Here is a 21033-nt window from a genome sequence, read left to right on the forward strand (position 1 = left end):
GAATGGGAGTGAAGTGACGAAAATGCCCCTACAAGCTTGTAAATAGTAGCCAGTGATAAAGAACATGATACACCTGCCAATGCCACTGCCATTGCCATGTTTCTTTCTTCTCTTCCCTTCCTTATAAATAGCCACCATTGCAGTGTGTGTTTCTCAGACAAAACCAACTAACTAAGAACAGAGAGAGAGAGAAAGAGAGAGAGAGAGAAATAATGGGTGTGAACTCCAACAGAGTTGAGCACTTCGATTCCCATAATGGCCAAACCACCACCACCATCAAAATCTCAATGCCATCATCAATGCCACCATCTCTTGAAATCCACAGAGTAGAGCTTCCACCTGAGAGAACCACTCTCCAGAAACTCAGGCAAAGACTCTCTGAAATCTTCTTCCCCGACGACCCTCTCCACCGCTTCAAGAATCAACCATGCTTCATGAAGCTCCTCTTGGCTCTTCAGTACTTCTTCCCCATTTTCCACTGGGCCCCCACCTACACCATTTCCCTTCTCCGCTCCGACACCATCTCCGGCCTCACCATTGCCAGCCTCGCCATCCCTCAGGTAACAACTTTGCGTTCGCTAATGTTAATGCTTCATACTACTATATATATATGTACCTACATATATTTGAACTAACTTGTGTTTCTGTTTCAGGGAATAAGTTATGCAAAGCTTGCAAACCTGCCACCTATTGTTGGATTATGTTAGTATTCATTATCGTTTCTCAGTTGCATTATTGAATTATTATTGTAAACTGTTAAGTATATAAATATGGTTACACACATTAACTATGATGCAGATTCAAGCTTTGTGCCACCATTGATATATTCACTGCTTGGGAGTTCTAGACATCTTGGTGTTGGACCGGTTTCAATTGCGTCTTTGGTTATGGGATCAATGCTTAGTGAGCAAGTTTCGTGCACGCAGAATCCAATTCTGTATCTGAAACTGGCTTTCACTGCCACTTTCTTTGCTGGTTTATTTCAAGCTTCACTCGGTATATTAAGGTACTCATTCTAATTCATGCATGCATCCTCCTCTGTTTTATTAATCATGGTTGAATTGATTAATATATGTAAACAAACAGGTTAGGATTTGTGATTGATTTTCTATCCAAGGCAACACTGTTGGGATTCATGGCAGGTGCAGCCATCATAGTTTCTCTGCAGCAGCTGAAAGGGTTGCTTGGAATAGTGCACTTCACCAACAAGATGCAAATAATTCCGGTTCTTCAATCTGTTTTCAAGCAAAGACACGAGGTAAGTATGTTAGTTAACCAAGTTTGTTTTTTTTTTGTTTTTATCTTTAGCTGCTTTGCATCTTCTTAAGGTCAATGACTCAAGGCTAATAATTTTCCACTACTAAACTCTCTCAAACATTCTAATGGCACTTATTCTTTAACACTCCAAGATTGCTACGACAAAGACATCTCTTTTTTTGAGATATGTTTTTGTAAAGAATTGCAAGAGAGAATTAGATTCCAAAACATTTTTCTTTGGAGAGTAAAACATGTTGTTCTCTTTATTCTTTTTCTTTAACTCTGTTGTGAATGCAAGTGTAATCTTATATACATGCATGTTCACTGAAATATTTGAACAATTTGTGCAGTGGTCATGGCAAACAATTGTACTCGGATTTGGCTTCTTGGCCTTCTTGCTGATAACAAGACACATTGTAAATTTTCCTATCTTGCTTAAACACAATTATATACATGCCATTGTTGTTTCTTTGCCATTCATTTACCTCTGAAGTTCTGAAAATTCTCCATAATTTCTGCAGAGCTTGAGGAAACCAAAACTATTTTGGGTTTCAGCAGCTGCTCCCTTGACATCAGTTATTCTGTCAACTATTCTAGTCTTTCTTCTCAGACATAAGGCTCATCGAATTGCAATTGTAAGAAACCATTCATGATCTTTCATTTGTTTCCATAATACGGAACAAATGCATAAATACTAAGGGCTGCTCCTAATGACTCTGTCTCTTTCTTTTCTTGGACAGATTGGGAACTTACCAAAGGGTCTTAATCCACCATCTTCAAACATGTTATTCTTCAATGGCGCTTACTTGGCTCTTGCTATCAAAACTGGCATAGTCACAGGACTCTTATCTCTCACAGTAAGCTGACTAAAAACTAGAAAAACTGTTGGTTACAGAAGATTATCGATGTCATTCTATATTCACCACTTGATTTAACTTTCACTTACTCTCCTATTTCTATCTATTTCAGGAAGGAATTGCAGTAGGTAGAACATTTGCATCACTGAAGAACTACCAGGTTGATGGAAACAAAGAAATGATGGCCATTGGTCTTATGAATATAGCTGGTTCATGTTCTTCATGCTATGTCACAACAGGTCTTGAATTCCTTCTTATTTCAATCTGCTATAAATGATCTAAGAAGCAACAATTTTGAGAAAATCTCCATCCCTATTTAAAGAGACAAAAATGTACTTGCAGGGTCCTTTTCTCGATCCGCTGTTAACTATAACGCTGGAGCACAAACAGCAGTTTCAAACATAATCATGGCTGCGGCAGTTCTTGTTACCCTTCTATTTCTCATGCCACTCTTCTACTATACCCCAAATGTTGTCCTAGCAGCCATTATCATCACTGCAGTGATTGGCCTGATAGATTATCAAGGTGCATATAAGCTGTGGAAGGTTGACAAACTTGATTTCTTGGCCTGTGTGTGCTCCTTTTTCGGGGTTCTGTTCATTTCAGTGCCTTTAGGCCTCGGCATAGCGGTGAGCTCATAATTCGTTAATCTGTTCCTGAAGAATATATACACATTGCATGAAAATGTTGTTCAATGTGATTAATACCATCTTACTTAACCAAAACCTTCAGGTTGCAATATCAGTCTTCAAGATTCTGCTTCATGTTTCTCGACCAAACACTTTGGTTTTGGGGAATATACCAGGAACACAAATATTCCACAACGTAAACCAATACAAAGAAGCTTTAAGAGTTCCTTCATTTCTCATTTTGGCTGTTGAGTCTCCAATCTATTTTGCCAATTCAACTTACCTTCAAGAAAGGTTTGTAAAGGATATTTCTTCTTTGGTATAATTCAGAATAGAGCTAGGATATGTCAGAGGCACTGAATGAATTCATGATGGAATATGATTGATTTGAGAGCTTTTCCTTCCACAGGATCCTGAGATGGGTTCGCGAAGAGGAAGAGTGTACAAAAGCAAATAACAGAAGTTCATTGAGGTGCATAATTTTAGACATGACAGGTACAGATTCCGTTGGAGCTTACTGGCTAAGTACTAGTTAATTATCTAATGTTTAGGCAGAGTTTCACTAAACAAATAATTATGTTTTGTCAGCTGTAACAGCCATAGACACAAGTGGCCTTGACACATTATGTGAACTTAGAAAGATGCTGGAGAAAAGATCACTTCAGGTACATAGACTGATGGATACATTGAAGGTGGTCTAAAAAAATGCTATCAAAATTTTGTTTCTAATGTCTACATTACAATCATCTACTGCAGCTTGTATTAGCAAATCCTGTTGGGAGTGTGATGGAAAAGTTACATACATCAACAGTTTTGGATTCTTTTGGATTGAAAGGTGTTTATCTCACAGTCGGAGAAGCTGTGGCTGACATTTCATCATCCTGGAAAGCGGAGCCTTGATTGTTCATAAATGGTGTTCTGGGACGCAGGAAATAGACGACGTAGAAACCATCAAACTTTTAGAACATTTGGAGTTTTTTGCATGCTAGAAGTGCTCTTGTTTCGAGCAAAGAAAGCAGAAAGGGAAAAAAAAAAAAAAAGAAACCTTGAAAATTTTGGGCTTGGTTCTTTCAGAATGTATGTTTGTATATCAGGTTTGATGGTTAGCATTATACTTCCTGCTACTTTAACAATTTTGACGTTTGTTAGAGGGAAAGAGCATCCAAGAGAGATGTTTTGATGATTTAATTCTGGCAGAGAAAATGAGTAGAACTTGTAATGGAAGAGAAAAAAACAAAGAAGAAAGAGTGGAAATATGGTTTTCGGCTCCTTCTATTTGACTTCAAGTAATACATTTGCCGGCCATTAATACTTTTAAGATTTCTTATTTCTGAGTTATGTATGATATCTTACAAATTGGGACTTTATTTCAACAAGTAATAGTGAAAATCATACAGATGAAGATCAATAAGCTAGCAAAACATTTAAAAGTTTATCAAAAAGACAAAAAACAACTAAACTTATATGACACAAAATTGACCTATATTTCCAAAATTTTAAACAAATCCAAAAGTTCGTGGGGACAACTATATACAACTATTGTTTTCTTTTGCAATTCATTTACCTCTTTAAGTTCTGAAAATTCTCAATAATTTCTGCAGAGCTTGAGGAAACCAAAACTATTTTGGGTTTCAGCAGCTGCTCCCTTGACAACAGTTATTCTGTCAACTATTCTAGTCTTTCTTCTCAGAGACAAGGCTCATCAAATTGCAATTGTAAGAAACCATTCATGATCTTTCATTTGTTTCCCAAATACAGAACAAATGCATAAATACTAGGAGCTGCTCCTAATAACTCTGTCTTTCTCTTTCTTGAACAGATTGAGAACTTACCAAAGGGTCTTAACAACCAGCAAGACAATGCTTTCTCTTGACTTCAATGCTGAAGTTACATATGCCAATCAAGCATCTGCAAAGAACACAAAAGTAAGAAATCATACAAAACTTGCACAGAACAAGTTTAAAATTGTGCTCCACAACCACAACCAAGATTGCAGTTTAAAACCATTGCCACATCCAATTAGCTGGCCAAACATCTGTAAAGAAGAAAGTTGCTTACTCGAACGATATCGTGTTATTGGTATCTCGCGAAGTTCGCGCCTGATGCAGAGATATTCCCCTAGCAGAGCCATCATTGCAATTCCAATACCATTCACAATCCACCAAGTTATGGAAGAAGGCCAGCCACCATACACAATGCATATAAAGCTATGAACTATGTAGAGTGTAACCGAAAAATCCAAGCATTTCTTTGCCCTTTCAATCACATAAAGCATATACACTGCCCTGCATCAAATAAAAACCAAAACTTTGAGCAACTAAAGAGTTCAATTCACAACCCTAAAGTACACAAAACCCAAAATAACTTAATAATCACAATTAAGCAGATTAAAATACGTACCCTGAAATTGAGGTGAGGATAAAGGAGGCAATGACACACCAGCCGGTGAAGGTGGAGGTAGTGACTGTAACGAAATCGAAGAAATAAACGAGGGTCATTCTTGAGACGCGAGTTCCAACGAGTATGGCCAAGAAGAAGCCGAGAGTGACGTAGTACAAGCATTGAAAGCATACAATCTGAGCAAGAATGAGCCAAGGGTCCCACACCACCGCACCATAGAACATTATTACTGAACTCCAAACCCTGAATCCTAAAAAAAATTCCCAATTGGAGAAACCCCAATAATATCCCTGAACTATTATTGCATTGCACTAACTTCCACCATCTCCAATTCCACCATCTCCAATTGGAGATCAAACCTCCGCGTCATGGGCACTCAGATCAGATTGGAAACACAGCAACAATCGGGATTTCGGTAATTTGAACAAACGGGGAGAAAAGATTCCTACTTTCTGAGAATATTCCGAGATGAGGTGAAAGTGTGAAAAAGTGAGATTCAAGGAGCGAAATTGCAACAAATTGCGAGATAAAAGAATGAGAATTTTGAAAAACAAAAAGAAATTAAAAATTTGAGCTCAGCTAGGCAGTTCCATGTGTCGTTTCTACTTAAAATTGATCGTTTTGGATAATGGATATCAACAAAACGACAAGCTTGATCTTTTTCAAGCAAAAAAAAAAATTAAAAAAAAGGAAAAAAAAAAAGAAGAAAGATCTAACTTCAATTTCTCTCTACATAAATTTTTATTGCCAAATGAAAATGCTTGAAATTGCATGAAGCCAAAGCCAGAATAAAGTACAACAACATCAACTTCCTCGCATGAAAATTTATCACAAAGTAATAGTATCATTCTCCTAAGTTATTGGGGGTTAGCCTTTCTTCTTCTGAAATTCTTCCTGCCATCAACAGTGACCTTGCTTTCACTTTCATCTTTCTTCTGCACTTGCTCATTATTGTTATCTTCAACTTGTGATTTTAAGCTGCTGACTCTACTCCTCAAGCGCAATATCTCACCCTTTGCTAAAGCCAGTTCTTCCTCCAATTTCTTCTTTCTGTTCTCCAAATTCTCTCTCTCCTTCCCAAGTCTCATGATGAGGCTATGTGCATCCTCCATGTTTTCCTGAGCCACTTTGTATGCATTTCTTTGTTCTTTAAGGGACTTGTAAATCACCTCCTTCTCATTTTCAAGACCAGATATAAGAGATTTAGCTCTCTCTAGTTCATCAGAAAGAATCAGAGTGTTTCTGTTCATTTCGTCCAGTGATTTGGTAGCCTCCTGCAGGGCCATTTCAAGAGTTTCCCGAGCCTTCTTGTCTTTCGAGACTTGCTTCTCCAAAGCTTCTAGATCATTGTTCAGTGAAGTGACTAACTTCCTTTCTTCATTCAAATCCTCAGATGTGGTTTCAGCCTTTTTGTAGATGTCAGCTAATTCTCTTTGTAGGCTATCACGGCTCTCCAGAGCAGCCTTCAGTTCATCGGACACGCTTTGCAGCTCTGCTTCAACTTGCTTCAATTGTTTCTTTGCTGTTGCAAGTTCACTGGCTAGCAATTCCGCCTCACGTTTTGCATCATCAAGCCTACTCTGTAGTGACTCTCTAACTTCAATGAGCTCAGATGAAAGTTTAGAGGCCTCAACTACAAGCTCATTGTTCATTTTGTTTGATTCAGTCAGATATTTTTCCAATTCAGCTGACTCGGTTCTTGATTTTCCAAGATTCTCCTGAACGATTTGAAGTTCGAACTTCAAGTTATTCACTTTCTTAGATTCATTTTCCAGAGATTCCTTCAAAACCTCTCTTTCTTGGGATAAATCCTTAATGGTGGCTTGGTTTCTGCTTAATTCATCTGTGGCAAGTTCAAGTTGATCCTTTAGCTGATGAAGCTCCTCTTCTTTTTCTTTTAGAGCCTTAGCATCCAAAGCAGCCTTTGTTTCAACAGTCAACTTTAGGTCATTGTATTCCTTTTCCATGATCTTATACTTACTCTTAGAATCGTGGTTTTCAACAGTCAAGGAAGTTATTGTTGAATTTAGTTCATTCACGGCAGAATCTTTGGCTTCCAATTCCTCTTGGCTCTTTAGTAGTTCGTCTTTCAACCCTCGAATCTGAAGCTGAACGTTGGATAAGTCATCCTTGGTTTGCTCGTAGACAGAATTCAAATTGCTCAATTCCAACTCCTTTTCTTCAAGGGATGAGTTGAGACTTTGAACAGTATCTTCTTTGTCCTTGAGATCCAAACTTAACAGATCAATTCTCTTTTGTAGATGTCCAATAGAGTCTATCTTTTCCTTCAAACTGATTTCAAGATCCAACTTGTCTGCATTAGTCTCCGATAGCTCAGTTTCAAGACTGTCAACTTGACTCTTCAGCTCCCCAATCAAATTTTTCTCACTTTTTAGCTCCTGCCCTAAGCGGCTGACGGTGCTGTTTGCAGATTGTAATTGGTTCATCAAAGATTGCTGCTCTTCCTTTGCCTTTCCAAGAAGCTTCACTTGTTCCTCCTGCTCATTCAGTAACTTTGATTCATAGTTCCTCTTTAAGGAAACAATCATCTCATCCTTTTCCTTCAGTTCGCGGCGCAACTGCTCACATTGACAATCAAGTATACACACGACTCAAAAGCTAAATAAACAAATACACTCAAAACAATACATTCACAGAAAAAGTTAAGCATTCAAAACCAAACAAAAATCAGTCGATGCTGTTACTTCAATAGCAGGATAACAAGGAAGAATACTTACTCATTTCCCTTAATTTCTGCATGAGTTTCTTTGGCAAGATACCTTTTTTCATTTCCAATAAATACTTACCATTTCAATCACTATAACAGCCGAGGAATTCTCTTTCTGAGCAGATGCATAGAGAGCACCCACCATAGCAGAAGAAAGTATTCCTATTACAGCCAGCGGTGACATAAAAGATGAATTTGATGGCTTGTCTGTTTCAGGTGCCGTCTGTAGTAAGATAGAATCATTTCTACACAGTTTAGAACAAGCAAGGGGGACAGTTAACTATTCAAACAAGAGTATAGTATCTGAACACAAAAGCAATCGGACCTCCATGTTCTTGTCATCATCCTGTGCCTTCACCTCACTTTCTTCTGTTACAAATTTGCCACAAACACATCAACAATGCTCAAGAAAAATACAAACAACAAATGTCAAAGTATGGGTGAAAACTTTCAACTTGAAACCCCAAAATTAATATTAAGGGAAATGGAAAAGTTGGGAACAAGGGAAATTACTTACTGGGTGATTGAAGAGAAAGAGCTGGGGTATTCTTGAATGGGAGAAGTGGAAGAACAGCGAAGCCCATCAACAAAAATGCTCTCTTTCTGCAGATCGGATCATGCTGTTGCTGTTGTTGGCGCAAGTAGCACGAGGATCGGAACCTTCTGGGAGCTAAAGAAGAAGAGGGTAAATGATAGGGGAGGAAGGAACTCCCCGCCATAAAGGCCATTATTTTGGGGTGCCACTTCACTCAGACATAAACACAAACACAAAGTATGCCTTGTTCTGTTTTGTGAGTTGGTAGTTCACTCCATGATTTTGTGCTATCGAGGGAGTCAACTCATGTTGGTAGCGACTGTGGTTGGTGATATTCTCGGTGTGAACTCAAAAACAAAACAAGCTTCCTTTTCCAATTTTTTTTTATTTTTTATTTTCAAAAAACGAAAGGGTCCTTTTCTTTTCTTCTTCTCTTCTGCTCTTCTATGAGAAATGGAAACACTAGGTTAATCAACTATCCCATTAAAAAAAAATCAATTATTACTTATTAGTATCTCCTTAAGTTTCTTTTGATAGTTATCCTCTTAAATACTACTAATCTACTATTATCAACTAGTAAAACTGTAAAATTAATTTTCTGTTTTTAAGATTCAACTTTATGACAATGTATTTACATAATTATGTTTTTTTTTTAAGAGAGATAAATCATAAATCAGAATTTATGCTCATATTCTATAAGATTTAATTCATTTTTAGTACCCCCCACCCCACCCTTTTCAATTTTCAATTTTCAATTTTCATACACTAGATCTCCAATTCTTTATAAACCCTTGCCAAACTCTAATTTATTAGGTATTGATATATAGTCATTTAAAGTATTGAGATAATAATTAAATTATTACTTTTTTTTCTTTTAAATAGTTATATTAGTTATGCTTTGGCCACTGAAAATTTTATTCACTATGGGGAATGAATTATATTTCAAATGATGTACTCACCTAAGAGATCGTAGGTTCGAGTCTCTCTATTTTTAGTAAAAAAAAATTTTTTTTATTCAGTTCAACGTGTCTCAAGAAAAAGAACTGTGCAAAGTATTGAGAAGTAAACATCATTGATAACCATTATCCAAGAAAAAAAAGGATCCAACTCCAGTTCAATTGAATCAAATTCATTTATCAAATGGTTTTAAACATCACAGACTACGGGTTAAGAAGGAGGAGCAATATATTTACCGAAGCAAGAGAACTTAAAACCTTGAATAAAGTAGGTAAGACTTAGCTAAAGCTGCAAGACATTTTCTCTTATGCAAGGTGTGTATATATAATATAAAATAAATTACAACAAATGTTATAGCAGGTTGATTTCAAGAGTCTAGTATATTAGAATCTTCATCAACCTTACCAACTGCCTCAAGTATTGATGAGTAAGTGATAAGGTCATACTGAAATCCAAGTGAACTCATTTCTTTCATAAGTTTTGCAGCTTCTTCAAACTGACCTGCTCTGCTGAGACAACCAAGAACGGTGTTGTAAGAAACTGCATCTGGCTTATTAGTAGCAGAAGCCTTCATTTTGTTAAGCATTTCCATTGCGCGCTTTGGGCCACCTGTTCTAGCTAAGCCATTTAAGATTATATTATGCGAATTTACATCCGGGGTGCAACCATGTTCTTCCATGGCCCTAAAGAGGGAAAGAGCTTCATCCATCATGTCTACTCTCACCATCCCAGACATGAGAGCATTATAAGCATAAACATCTGGAGCGCATCCGAGTTTTTTCATCTCGTTAAAGAGATTGATGGCTTCGTTGAGTCGACCGCATTTTCCGAAATGTTTAATCATCACAGCATAGACACGAGCACTTGAACGTCCGCAGTTCTCTTTCAATTCCTGGAACAGTTCATTTGCGGCCTCATAGCGTTTTGCTTTTCCAAGGCTATTGATCAGGCTGCAGTAGGCAGCAGGACAGGGTGGGAACCCTTTTTCATCCATCTCCTCAAGAAGCAACAAAGCCTTCTCCAGTTGATTTGTTTTGCAGAAACCGTCGATGAGAATTGAATAGGTAAATGAACTTGGGACTACTCCCTCTTTTTTCATCCTCTCAAGCCACAAAGAAGCCTCGGAGGGTGGAGCCCTGGCATCAAATAATGATTTAATAATGGTATTATATGTCACAACATTTGGGGTGCAATCCAGCAATTTCATGTCCTCAAAAAGCTTAATAGCATCCTTTAAGCGATTTGATCTGCCCAGGATGTTAATCAAATTATTCATCAAAACAACATCAGGTCTACAACTATCTTTCAGCATATTCTTGTATACGCTGTATGCGTCATCAACCCTCCCAGATTTCCCCAATCCTCTTATGAGTTCTGTATAAGTAAAAACAGTTGGGGAACAACGTTGTGTTCTCATCTCCAGGACCAGGCCCAAAGCTTCATCAACCTTACCTGACTTAAAGTATATCCCCATCAAAGTTGTATAAATTTTTTCAGTTGGTTGCAATCCATTCTCCTTCATCTCATCAAATAATCTAACAGCAGAGTCACCGCGATTTAGCTCGTGATGCCCCTCTTGAATCAACATCAAGATAACGGAGTTGTAAGTGCTTGCTGTAGGTCTGCACTTGCGACCCTTAACATGGTAAAACACAGATAAAGCCTTGTTGACCATCTTAGCCTTGCCCAAGATCTTCACTATTTCAGACAAGTCAGCAGGACCAATTGGACATGAACTTTTAATCATGTCTTGTATAGTCTTCCACAGTTCACCAGTGAATCCGTGTTCATCCAAGCAGCGTATCAAAGCCATGTAAGTGGTTGAATCATGTTCAAAGTTCCTTCTCTTCCCAGCCCACTTAAAGAACTGAATCTTAACATTTACCTCAACATCTACCTTCAGAACCTCACGAACCAAGCGAGCATTGACCTTCATTTTCAGCACTTCCAATGCCTTTTCTGCGTCGGGTCCCCATTTAAATATTTTCAAGATCCTAATGAATCTCTCATCCAATATGCGAGCGTTATGGCCATTCCTCGAATCACATCCTCCTTCCATGGGAAAGCTAAGCTTTTCTTCTCGGGAATTAGGCAAACGAAACATCTGGACAATCTCATTTTCTGCCAGTTTTAATCCATACATAACACAATCAAACATGAAATTGCATCCATTCAAATCAATAACAAACAAAAACATCAAAGTTGGCATAATTATTCTCCTTCTTAGATGCAACAATCAAGGTGATAGCAAACCAAACTTCTAAAAACTTGGTATATATTAATGAAAAGCACCTGTTTGCTTTATTCTCCGAGAGAACGGAGGCCAAGTTGATATCTTCCTTGTTGTGGCAAGAGATCCAGAGAGCATTGCTGCTACCGAAGATAATATGAACCTAATGAGGGACATCACGGAGTAAATAAGGGATCGTACATAAGTACATAATAAAAGTTGGTGAACCTGGTTCATTAGGAGTTTCTCTCTTTAGCTACAATTAAATGGAACAGTGTTCTTAGTTCTTAATCAGTAACATAGGCTTTCTTAGCTGGACGGTGGAAGACTAGAAACCAGTTCATATTTCAAAATATAGAATTAATCCAGCACCAGCAATTATCAGAGCAAAAAAGTTGGAAGCAGAATTCAACAGGGCAACTAATAATCCAACAGGCAAATTACCTGGAAAGCGCCGCCTAAGATTGGGTAAAGGTTAATGTTGACGCAGCGTATGATGGAAGAACAGGAATTGCAGCATCGGCATCACTTATTAGGGATTACAGGGGAAACTTGATTACTGGAATCTGGAACAGCTGCGAAAATCTTGGCAAATTCAAGCATAGCTGCTGAGGCATTTGCATTCAGAATTAAGAATCTGCAAATTGAAATGGCGATGGTAGAGACAGACAATCGAATTGGACACGAGCTCCTCCAGTAGCTATGGCGGGAATAAGCAGACCGGAGGCAGGAGCAGCAGCTGGCTAACGAGGGAGGAGAAGCGCCGTTACGGATGAAGCTTCTTTTTTTTTTTTTGTCCCAAGGATGAAGCTTCTGATGCTAGCTTCTTTAGTTTTTTTTATTTTTGGGCTTGGCTTCTTTTTTTTGGGCTTGGCTTGGATTCTTTAGTTTTTTGAATTCTCTTCAAATGGGGGGCATAGGGTAGTCACAGAGGAGAGCTTTATTGGGCCAGAAACTGTGCCGTCTGTGCGGCTTCGGGTGGGTTCTGGGCTGGGCAAAGCCCACGACCAAAAAATATTCTGTATTTTGGGTTCAAAAACGATTTTGCTGTATTTTTTATTTTTACAAACTTTTGAGAAAAAGGTTGTTTGGGCTACCAATAGTTGCTATGAACCTAATGAAGGTTATTAGGGAGTAATTAGTTAGTCGATTAGTAGTTATGGAAGTATGAATATAAATAAGGGACTATATTAGCTGCAAAACAGAAAAAGAAGTAATACTCTCCAAATATTTGACAATAAAGTAGGATTTGGAGGAGAGACAGAGAAATAAAAGCTGAAAGATAAAGATTAAAAAAAGTCTCAGTATTATGTTTAATATAAAGTAGAAGACGGAAATAAAAATAAAACTCTAATTTAATTTGTATAAATGATAGATTTAAAATTAATTAATTGAAATGGGGGTATTTCAAGTATAAAATGTTATTAAAATTTCAGTTTTCGTCTCTAAAAATTTTAATATCTTGTCTACACTTTTTAAAAGTACTAAAATATAAAAATTTTATTATTAATCTCTGGACCAACAAATATTCAAAACAAATGCTACCTAATTTTTCGAGACACTTTGTTTTCAATGATAACATATTTCTTGAGAGAATGTCATGAGACAAATTGTCCCTTTTAAAAAAATATATTTTTTATTTTTCTGATTTTTTTATTATTAGAAATTTACTAAACATACTAAAAAATATATATATAAAAATTTATTAAAATTTTTTTTATCGATTCAATGGCATCCAACCACATACAAATACTTCGTCTTAAAAAGTATAAGTTTGCTAGCGCTAGTTCAAATATATGATAAAAATTAATAAAAAGGTTAATCATTTAATATTTTTTGTTTTATTTTTAGAAAGAAGTATAATAAATTGATAATGACAAAAATAGACAATATTTTTTTATCTTTTGTTTTATTTTTTAAATGATGTATAACAAATTGATAATGATAAAAATAGACATTGACATCAATTTTTGGCACATATTGTTGTGAGATAAGTGTAAGCCTTCTTCTCTTCACATAATTAGGCCTCAAATAATAAATAGGTTCCATTTCAAAATTTCCATAGCTAAAAAGTAGTGAACTGATGTAATGTTTATCCATTTGAAATTTAACCATATTCATTCTAGAATAAGAATAGTTCAATGAAATATTCAAAATCTCAATGGCCAATATGCTGGGTGAACTGATCAAATCAAAGAGTTCATTCATTGGGTTCACAGTAATGACAAAACATAAAATGAAAAACTGATGAGTGAGGGCCAGTGGCCTCTTTCTGTCTCATCTAGTGAACATTATAATGCATTTATCTTTCTAGAAGTTACCAAGATTCAGAAGGAATAGAACTCTACCAAAACTATCATAAAACCATGAAAATTGGATCATGACAACTAACAAATGACATAATTTGCATAGCAATCATAAATTCAATTATTTGGACAAAAGCAGACCCTTGAAGAAGAGATCATGGTAACTTGAGCCAGGAGAGCTGTCTGTTGAGTTAGAACAAGTTTTCTCCACTTCTTCCTCGGATCCACAGTTAAAGCTGCAAAATGTTTTGTCACCTCTGCAAGTTATCAAAATGAGTTATAATTAGTTCTTCACTGCAAGTTATAAAAAAATGGGGATTGTGATATGTTGAGACAAACCTGAATATGTTAAAGTCTTTCCCCTCTTCCAATTTCTTGTGACATGAGTAACAGAAGCTAGAAGCATTATCAGAATGGTAAGGGGGTAAGCCTTCTGAAAAAGTAGAAACCTGGGAAGATCCAAAAGCAGGTTCTTCCTTTTTGCCTAACTCAGTAAAGTCATCTTTGTGACATTCCAGGATGCAGTCACCAAAAATATGAGTTCTCTTAGGATTTGGACCATGAGAAATTATGCAAGTATAATCCTCAGAAAGCTCGATATCTCTTGCGGAAAGTGAGCCTATGTACCCTTTACTAAAATCAATGGATACAGGAAGTGAAGATGATTGAATCTTCAAAGAATTATCTACCTCCAAACTTCTACCTGCCACTGGAGCCAAATTCAATGCAGAAGATGCATTTTCTACACATAAATCAATTACTCCCAGATTGGACTTGTGATTTGAATAGATTAATGATGAAGAAGGCCTCAAGGAATCAGGCAAAGAAGTCATATTACTTTTGAAAGGTTTACCTTCATGACCTAACTCTTCTTTGCTAGAAACATCATCAAAGCTTTCAACTTCAAATTTGGAAATTTTTGTTTCAGAAGGAAGTGAAATCACATAGTTTTTAGGCAAGGAATTTGATTTTCTGTGAGGGGACAGATATTCTTGGCTTTTCTTTGAGACTTTAAGAATGCCACTATTCATCAGTGGCCGGAAAAGCACATTTTTCAGCTGACAATTACCAAGGATTTCATCATCCTTAAGGTTGGCTTCATTAACAAGTGAACTAATAATGCTGAGGCCTACTTTACCACAGTTCAACTGCTTCTTGTGTCCAGATCCAAATGATGCTTTAGAAGACTTAACACCAAAAGGGTTGCTAAAATTTGAGAATAACTTGCAATCCAGAGGAGATGTAGGGCTCCAAGCAGATTCGGAATCCGGTATACCTTTTGCTGCAGGCCCCACCCTACAACCAGAATTGTGGAACAAGGAGTAGCTTATTTGCCTCAGGCTTGATGTATTTTCACTAGGTAAAGAGGAACCGGAAGAAGAATCAGCCATGAAATCGCAAATGTCCCTTTCACTTCTTCAGCATTATCTAGAGCTCCATTCCCCTCAAGAGGATGAAGCAATCATTTCATTGCTGCACCAAATCCAAACATCCATAGGAAACAGTCTTGTATAAATTCCCATTCAATATAAAACATGGTAAAATTGGAAACAAATCCAAACAAGGCATGAAAAGTTGCCTGCTCCACTGCTAATTTAACCATGTAAATGGTTTAAGAGGTGTTACTTGAAAAATTTTGGCATCAATTACCAATAGCCAATTGGAACAATTACAATAATGGCTAAAGTGCATCTTTGCCAAAAGTATTGGGACATTCATTCTGCAGCTCACAATAATAATCTGAGAACACTTGCTGCAATAAGAGCAATTAAAAGAAGAACAAAAACAAAAACAAAATCTGAATTTTAATCAAATTGACCAATTTAGGATGGTGAATCTAATGAGAATTTATGCAACCGAACAATTATTTTCCAGTACACAGCCGGTAATAAAATGCTGTAAAATCAACTCGGAAAAATATGGATTTATGAACGTTTAACAATGATCAAGCAAAACTTGGACTAAAACAAAGAAAATGAAATCAAACAAATCCCTTAAAAATTTCTACAGTCCACTGAACTGGAATTCACCATTTTTTTTAACAAATGGTTCATGAAAGCTCAAATATAAGCAGCAAAATTAGTCTATAAACTTGGATACACAATCTGATTGGGCAATCTCACAAAAGCATCAAATGGGTGTCCGATTACTACCGAAAAAACAAATCTTTTAAGCCCAAAAATGAACTCCCAAACCATCTACAAACATCTGAAGAAGACCGAAAAGGAAGAATGCATCAGATTGGTCAGAAATCGAAACACAGAGAAAGAGAGAGGAAAAAAAAAGAAAAAAAAAATAGTGAACTCACCTACTTTGGTTTCTTCACTCAGAGAGCAGAGAAGATGAGAAACCCAAATGTGGATACTTTGCTTGCAGATAGGAACATCAGTGATAACTGATAACTGATCAGCAAAGACCAAAACTTGCTCAGTGATTCACTCTCTTTACATTATTTCAGCTTTCGTTTAATCATCAAAATTGATTTTTTTGTTTGGAGGTTGCATGCATCATAGTCAGAGAACAATGAACCACTGAGTCTTCCTATGTACTACTCTCTCTCTCTCTCTCTCTCTCTCTCTCTCTCTCTCTCATGAATCATGATTGAGAGCTTTCAAATACGTTCAATGATCAATACAGTGTACCCGTATTTCTACCGTATAATACATAATGTCATTTACAATAGTTATTGCATAAAAATGGTTGAGTAGTAAACAAGTTGCATAAATTTTATTTATTTCATAAAATAATAAAAATGAGCTTGCAAGTATGGGGACCCAAATTATATTTTGTTGAGTTTAGACTTCTGAATTTTTGTCCTATATAATTTGAGCTAATAGGATAAATTTGATTTGATTAAAAGTTATATTTTATAGCTAATATACACATTTTACCATAATATTATCAATGAAATGTTATATAATATTTGTTACACTATATACATTAATCATACATTAAAGTAACCTAATTTAACTTGTTTCTTTTTAAGTTAATTTAGAATTGAATTTAAACTTTGATGTTAATCTAGTAAAATATTAAGATTTGATCAAAATTTAATCTTTTCCAAGTTATATACATCCTTAATATTTATTAAACATTTTAAAATTTCCCAAAAAATGCATAATAAATATTAATATTATACATAAGTAAGTTTATAAGCACTTCTATAGTTATCGTTTGATTTGAAGTTTCTTAATGTATATACATATATGAATAAGTACGATTGAAGTCATAATTTTGTTGTTAGTAGTTAGTTCATGCATATAAGATTTACATTTAAGATGAATTTAATTTTTTCTACAGTAATTCCTAAATTTATTTTTTCTTGTTAAGATACCATATACAAAATAAACAGATTTTGTTCATCTTTTTATACTCCTTAAACAGCTTTTTGAAACCTATATATTGTGATTTGGTGATTTGCAAAATGCAATTAATTAAAAATAATTGCTATGGTGCCTGAATTTTAATGTCTAATTTACCAAAAATAATTAAAGTTAATATTTAATTTAAAAATATGAAACAAGTAATTTTTAAATTTTTTATATTTACTTTAAAAAATTGGTTTGATAACTTTGAGTCTTTGATACCAAAACCAGAGCACAAGAAAATTGGCCTTAGTTAAATAAATAGGTTGGTTGGTTCTTGGTGGTTCAACTTTTTGTGGGATACTCGGCAGAAAAGGACAAAAGAAGAAAGCTGAGTGGGGTTCGAAAAAATATGAGCAGTGTCCACAACTTCTACTATTAACCATAAAGTTACATTATGTGTGGGTCCAATTAGATATGGGTCACGAACTTCACATTTCAAAGCAGGTAAAAAAACACCCCCCCTAAAAACTCTACATAAGTACATATCTTATTTTTTATTAAAAAAGTTCTATTTATTTTCAGTTGTTCTTATTCAATTAGTCATATACCAAAAGATTTAATAGAAGCCATACAAAGCATGTAACCAACAACAACAAAACAACAGCTTATCAAATTTTATGGAGAAATAGAAAGGGACACTATTCATCAATCATCATAAAATGTTAGTAACAATATTTTCTTTTTGGGTGAGATAAGGAAATTTTGTATGAAACGTCAATTTATAATGCAAAGGCATGGGTAACATCACCTACCTTCATGATTTAGCTGGTCCCAATTTTAGTACTGTATATCGTGTTATATTTAACTTCATTCAATGATTCCACCTTTGGCCTTGGATCTTTTTAGGACGTTTCATGTGTAAAATATGGTAATTTATATAAGATGAACTCAAGACAAAAAGTAAAATGTAAATGTTAAGAAAATGTAATTTATAATTTTTTTTTTCAGTTTTAGTTTAGATTCTACCTCACAGGCCACCCGCGATAAGACCAAAAAATATGGTAATTTATATAAGATGAACCCAAGACAAAAAGTAAAAAGTAAATGTTAAGAAAATGTAATTTATAATTTTTTTTTCAGTTTTAGTTTAGATTCTACCTCACAGGCCACCAGCGATAAGACCAAAAAATAATGGCTTTCATGGATCATAATAGATGGATAAAAAAGCCCAAAATTTGTGTTTGGCCCAATAAAGTATTAAAAAATTGGGCCGTGGAAAAAAAAGTTAATGTACGCACCAGGCTGACGTTAGCAACTGGCATGATATATCTGCGAACCTTCTTATTCTGCTTCGCAAATAGTGTTTCCATTTTCGATTTATGCAAAATTCGTTTTCTTAGGTGAATTAACACAGTATTATTATTCTTAGAAATTATTTCGCTAATTCTGCGTTCTTGTTTGTGTTTATCGGATGAACGTGGAATTGGAGCTCAACCACATATTCCATTATTTATGTAAAGTAAGTTTCACGATTTCGTTCTTTTAAGAACATTATTTTGATCTGGAATTGTTGAAAGATTGCAGCTTTCCTCTTTGTTTGATGTGATTCGCAACAAAGATGTTGTGAATTGAATCAATCAGGGGCAAGGTTGCATCTAGTTTAAGAGTTCTGTAGAAATTGGGATATAGTATACTGTTTTTACAAAGTGGAATTGGTAGTCTTAGCTTTTCTGAAGCCAGATAAGATAGGTTACTCTGTGAAAGAACAAACTTTGTTGTAAAAGCTTTAGGAACCCCTTTCTTAGGGAAATTATAGTTCTGTAGATTTGGTTTCAAGTTACAACTGTGATCTGTTTCTGTATGGATGACATTGAGGATGATGCAAGGTATCCCCCAAACCATTATAGCGATAATCATAGCCAAGTTTATGATTATCAGGAACTTGACATGAGGGGTTCTTCATATTCTCAGCCAGTTCCAAATGAATATCTACAAGATAATAATGATGTGGATGAAGAAGATGAGGAGCAGTTAGGAGAGGGTGAAGATGATGGTATAGATCGAAGAAATGGTTTTAGGATTTCCCAAAAGGATGCTGATGACAATGATGATGGGGAAGGTGACACAGATGGAGATGGAGATGGCAATAATCATGATGATAACATTGATGAAGCTAATGATGATAACCGGAAAATTCGTAACAATTTTCGGCTTTCCCAGAAGGATAACAATGATGATGAGGAAGGTGACACAGATGGAGATGGCAATGAGAATGATGATAACAATAATGAAGGTAATGATGATAACGATAACAGTCATGGCACTAAGATTGAAGATGGTTTGGAGTGGCACCCAAAAAAGCAAAAGCTGAAGAGTTTGGTATCTGCCTATGAACTTGCACCTCGGGTGCCAGCCCCATCAACTGTGGCTACCTCAGCTCCTAAACCATCTTCAGGTGGTAGGAATTCACTTACCGACTGGACTGAGCATGAGACATTTGTTCTTCTTGATGCTTGGGGTGACCGGTTTCTTCAACGCGAAAGGAAGAGTCTTCGCTCTGATGAATGGCATGAAGTTGCAGACGAAGTATCAAAGGTTTCAAAAATTGATAGGACAGATACTCAGTGTAGAAATCGTATTGATACATTGAAGAAAAAATACAAAAAGGAGATCATGAAGTTTCCTGCAATGGGTGTTGGAAGTAGCAAATGGCTTTATTTCGAAAGGATGAATAAACTAATGTCTCCTCCACCACAGCAAACAAGTCTCTCCTGTGAAATGCAATCACAAAAGCATTCCGTTATTAACTCGAGAGTTAATTTGAACCATCCAAATGGAGTAGATAAGACGAGGAATAGTCCTGAGACTACAGAATCTACTAGCGAAGACGGTTCAATTGGGGCTCGTGGAAAGAAAAGGAAGAAAAGAAGATGCAATGATGGAGCTTGTTCATTCAGATTGCTAGCTGATTCCATTCATAAGTTCAGTAAGATATACGAGAAGATTGAAAATAGTAAAAGGCAGCAGATGGTGGAGCTGGAAAGGATGAGGATGGATTTGCATAAGGAATTGGAGACACAGAAAAGGCAGATTTTGAAGAGAATGCAGAGTAAGATTTGGAAACTAGAGCAGGGAGATGACGAGAATGATGATGATTCTGCTGAAAATGGTATGTGATGTCATATGAACTAAGAACTATGGTTCCTACTGTCATGTGACATAGAAGGTAGACACTAGATTCACTAGTTGTTCAATTGGAAATTTGGGATTAGAGGCAGTTTTTTCCTTGTTCAAATTTTCCCTGTGAGACAATACTCTTGGCTCTTGCCTGGCAATGATGTATTATTATAGTTACCAGTTACTAGAATAATAGCTGGACAATCCAGCCATGTTATTCCTATCTTCAATTCATCACCAATGTTCCCTTGGAATAATGCTCTCTGTCCCCTATATTTAGAAGCAAGATCATGTAGTTCAATCCATAGATCATTTCATGTGGTCTTGCATGTTTTCAGTTATATGAATTGAAAAATGATTCTTTTAACAGTTCTGTGAGCCTCCTTAACATTCCCACTTCTTATACACCGTGATAGTTTGATGAAATTTGGCCATGTTATTCTTGATTTTCAGTACCTTATCATTCATTCCCATTACCGTGTTATTCTAAACAAAACATGTTTGTTAATTCAAGGCAAAAAGGGACCGCAGTTTTATTTCATGTGCTTATAGAAATTAAATTTAGCTGTTATTATTGAGATATCCCTAGTAGCTTAACTTTCAACAATATTATACCAACATATAAAGTAAGTTTTATGCCATTTTACGT

General features: G+C 35.9%; 6 protein-coding genes across 10 annotated transcripts; 2 read left to right on the top strand and 4 right to left on the bottom strand.

Moving 5' to 3' along the window:
• The first annotated feature begins 75 nt into the window (after window positions 1-75).
• On the top strand, window positions 76-4061 carry LOC112770910 (probable sulfate transporter 3.4). Its single transcript, XM_025815386.3, has 13 exons — window positions 76-560; window positions 654-702; window positions 799-1006; window positions 1087-1258; window positions 1608-1673; window positions 1779-1892; window positions 1998-2114; window positions 2227-2353; window positions 2457-2743; window positions 2847-3037; window positions 3153-3238; window positions 3332-3408; window positions 3500-4061. The coding sequence occupies exons 1-13, from the start codon at window positions 213-215 to the stop codon at window positions 3641-3643; spliced, it is 1986 nt and encodes a 661-aa protein (XP_025671171.1). The 5' UTR covers window positions 76-212; the 3' UTR covers window positions 3644-4061.
• A 147-nt stretch (window positions 4062-4208) lies between these two features.
• On the bottom strand, window positions 4209-5854 carry LOC112770914 (uncharacterized). Of its 2 annotated transcripts, XM_025815393.3 has the most exons (3): window positions 5144-5706; window positions 4802-5028; window positions 4209-4651 (listed from the first exon to the last, which is right to left on the bottom strand). In XM_025815393.3, exons 1-3 carry the CDS (start codon window positions 5365-5367, stop codon window positions 4644-4646), a joined length of 459 nt encoding a protein of 152 aa, XP_025671178.1. In that variant the 5' UTR covers window positions 5368-5706; the 3' UTR covers window positions 4209-4643. The 2 variants fall into 2 exon arrangements, with proteins under 2 accessions (XP_025671178.1, XP_072081665.1); XM_072225564.1 differs by having other exon boundaries at window positions 4443-5028; window positions 5144-5854.
• Window positions 5855-5856: 2 nt separating this feature from the next.
• On the bottom strand, window positions 5857-9163 carry LOC112770909 (MAR-binding filament-like protein 1-1). The gene is made up of 4 exons (XM_025815385.3): window positions 8389-9163; window positions 8197-8240; window positions 7951-8094; window positions 5857-7722 (listed from the first exon to the last, which is right to left on the bottom strand). The coding sequence occupies exons 1-4, from the start codon at window positions 8597-8599 to the stop codon at window positions 6001-6003; spliced, it is 2121 nt and encodes a 706-aa protein (XP_025671170.1). The 5' UTR covers window positions 8600-9163; the 3' UTR covers window positions 5857-6000.
• A 483-nt stretch (window positions 9164-9646) lies between these two features.
• Window positions 9647-12451, bottom strand: LOC112770911 (pentatricopeptide repeat-containing protein At3g16010). Its single transcript, XM_025815388.3, has 3 exons — window positions 12038-12451; window positions 11656-11756; window positions 9647-11484 (listed from the first exon to the last, which is right to left on the bottom strand). Exons 2-3 carry the CDS (start codon window positions 11729-11731, stop codon window positions 9731-9733), a joined length of 1830 nt encoding a protein of 609 aa, XP_025671173.1. The 5' UTR covers window positions 11732-11756; window positions 12038-12451; the 3' UTR covers window positions 9647-9730.
• Window positions 12452-13764: 1313 nt separating this feature from the next.
• On the bottom strand, window positions 13765-16532 carry LOC112770915 (FCS-Like Zinc finger 10). Of its 4 annotated transcripts, none has more exons than XM_025815394.3 (4): window positions 16208-16532; window positions 16053-16107; window positions 14239-15372; window positions 13765-14156 (listed from the first exon to the last, which is right to left on the bottom strand). In XM_025815394.3, exons 3-4 carry the CDS (start codon window positions 15288-15290, stop codon window positions 14021-14023), a joined length of 1188 nt encoding a protein of 395 aa, XP_025671179.1. In that variant the 5' UTR covers window positions 15291-15372; window positions 16053-16107; window positions 16208-16532; the 3' UTR covers window positions 13765-14020. The 4 variants fall into 4 exon arrangements, with proteins under 4 accessions (XP_025671179.1, XP_025671182.1, XP_025671180.1 ...); XM_025815397.3 differs by having other exon boundaries at window positions 16212-16485; XM_025815395.3 differs by lacking the exon at window positions 16053-16107 and having other exon boundaries at window positions 16208-16525.
• A 2018-nt stretch (window positions 16533-18550) lies between these two features.
• On the top strand, window positions 18551-20753 carry LOC112770918 (uncharacterized). Its single transcript, XM_025815400.3, has one exon. The coding sequence runs from the start codon at window positions 19068-19070 to the stop codon at window positions 20382-20384; it is 1317 nt and encodes a 438-aa protein (XP_025671185.1). The 5' UTR covers window positions 18551-19067; the 3' UTR covers window positions 20385-20753.
• The last annotated feature ends 280 nt before the right edge of the window (window positions 20754-21033 follow it).

The sequence above is a fragment of the Arachis hypogaea genome, chromosome 18 (assembly GCF_003086295.3).
Source record: "Arachis hypogaea cultivar Tifrunner chromosome 18, arahy.Tifrunner.gnm2.J5K5, whole genome shotgun sequence".
In the NCBI taxonomy this organism is placed as follows: domain Eukaryota; kingdom Viridiplantae; phylum Streptophyta; class Magnoliopsida; order Fabales; family Fabaceae; genus Arachis; species Arachis hypogaea.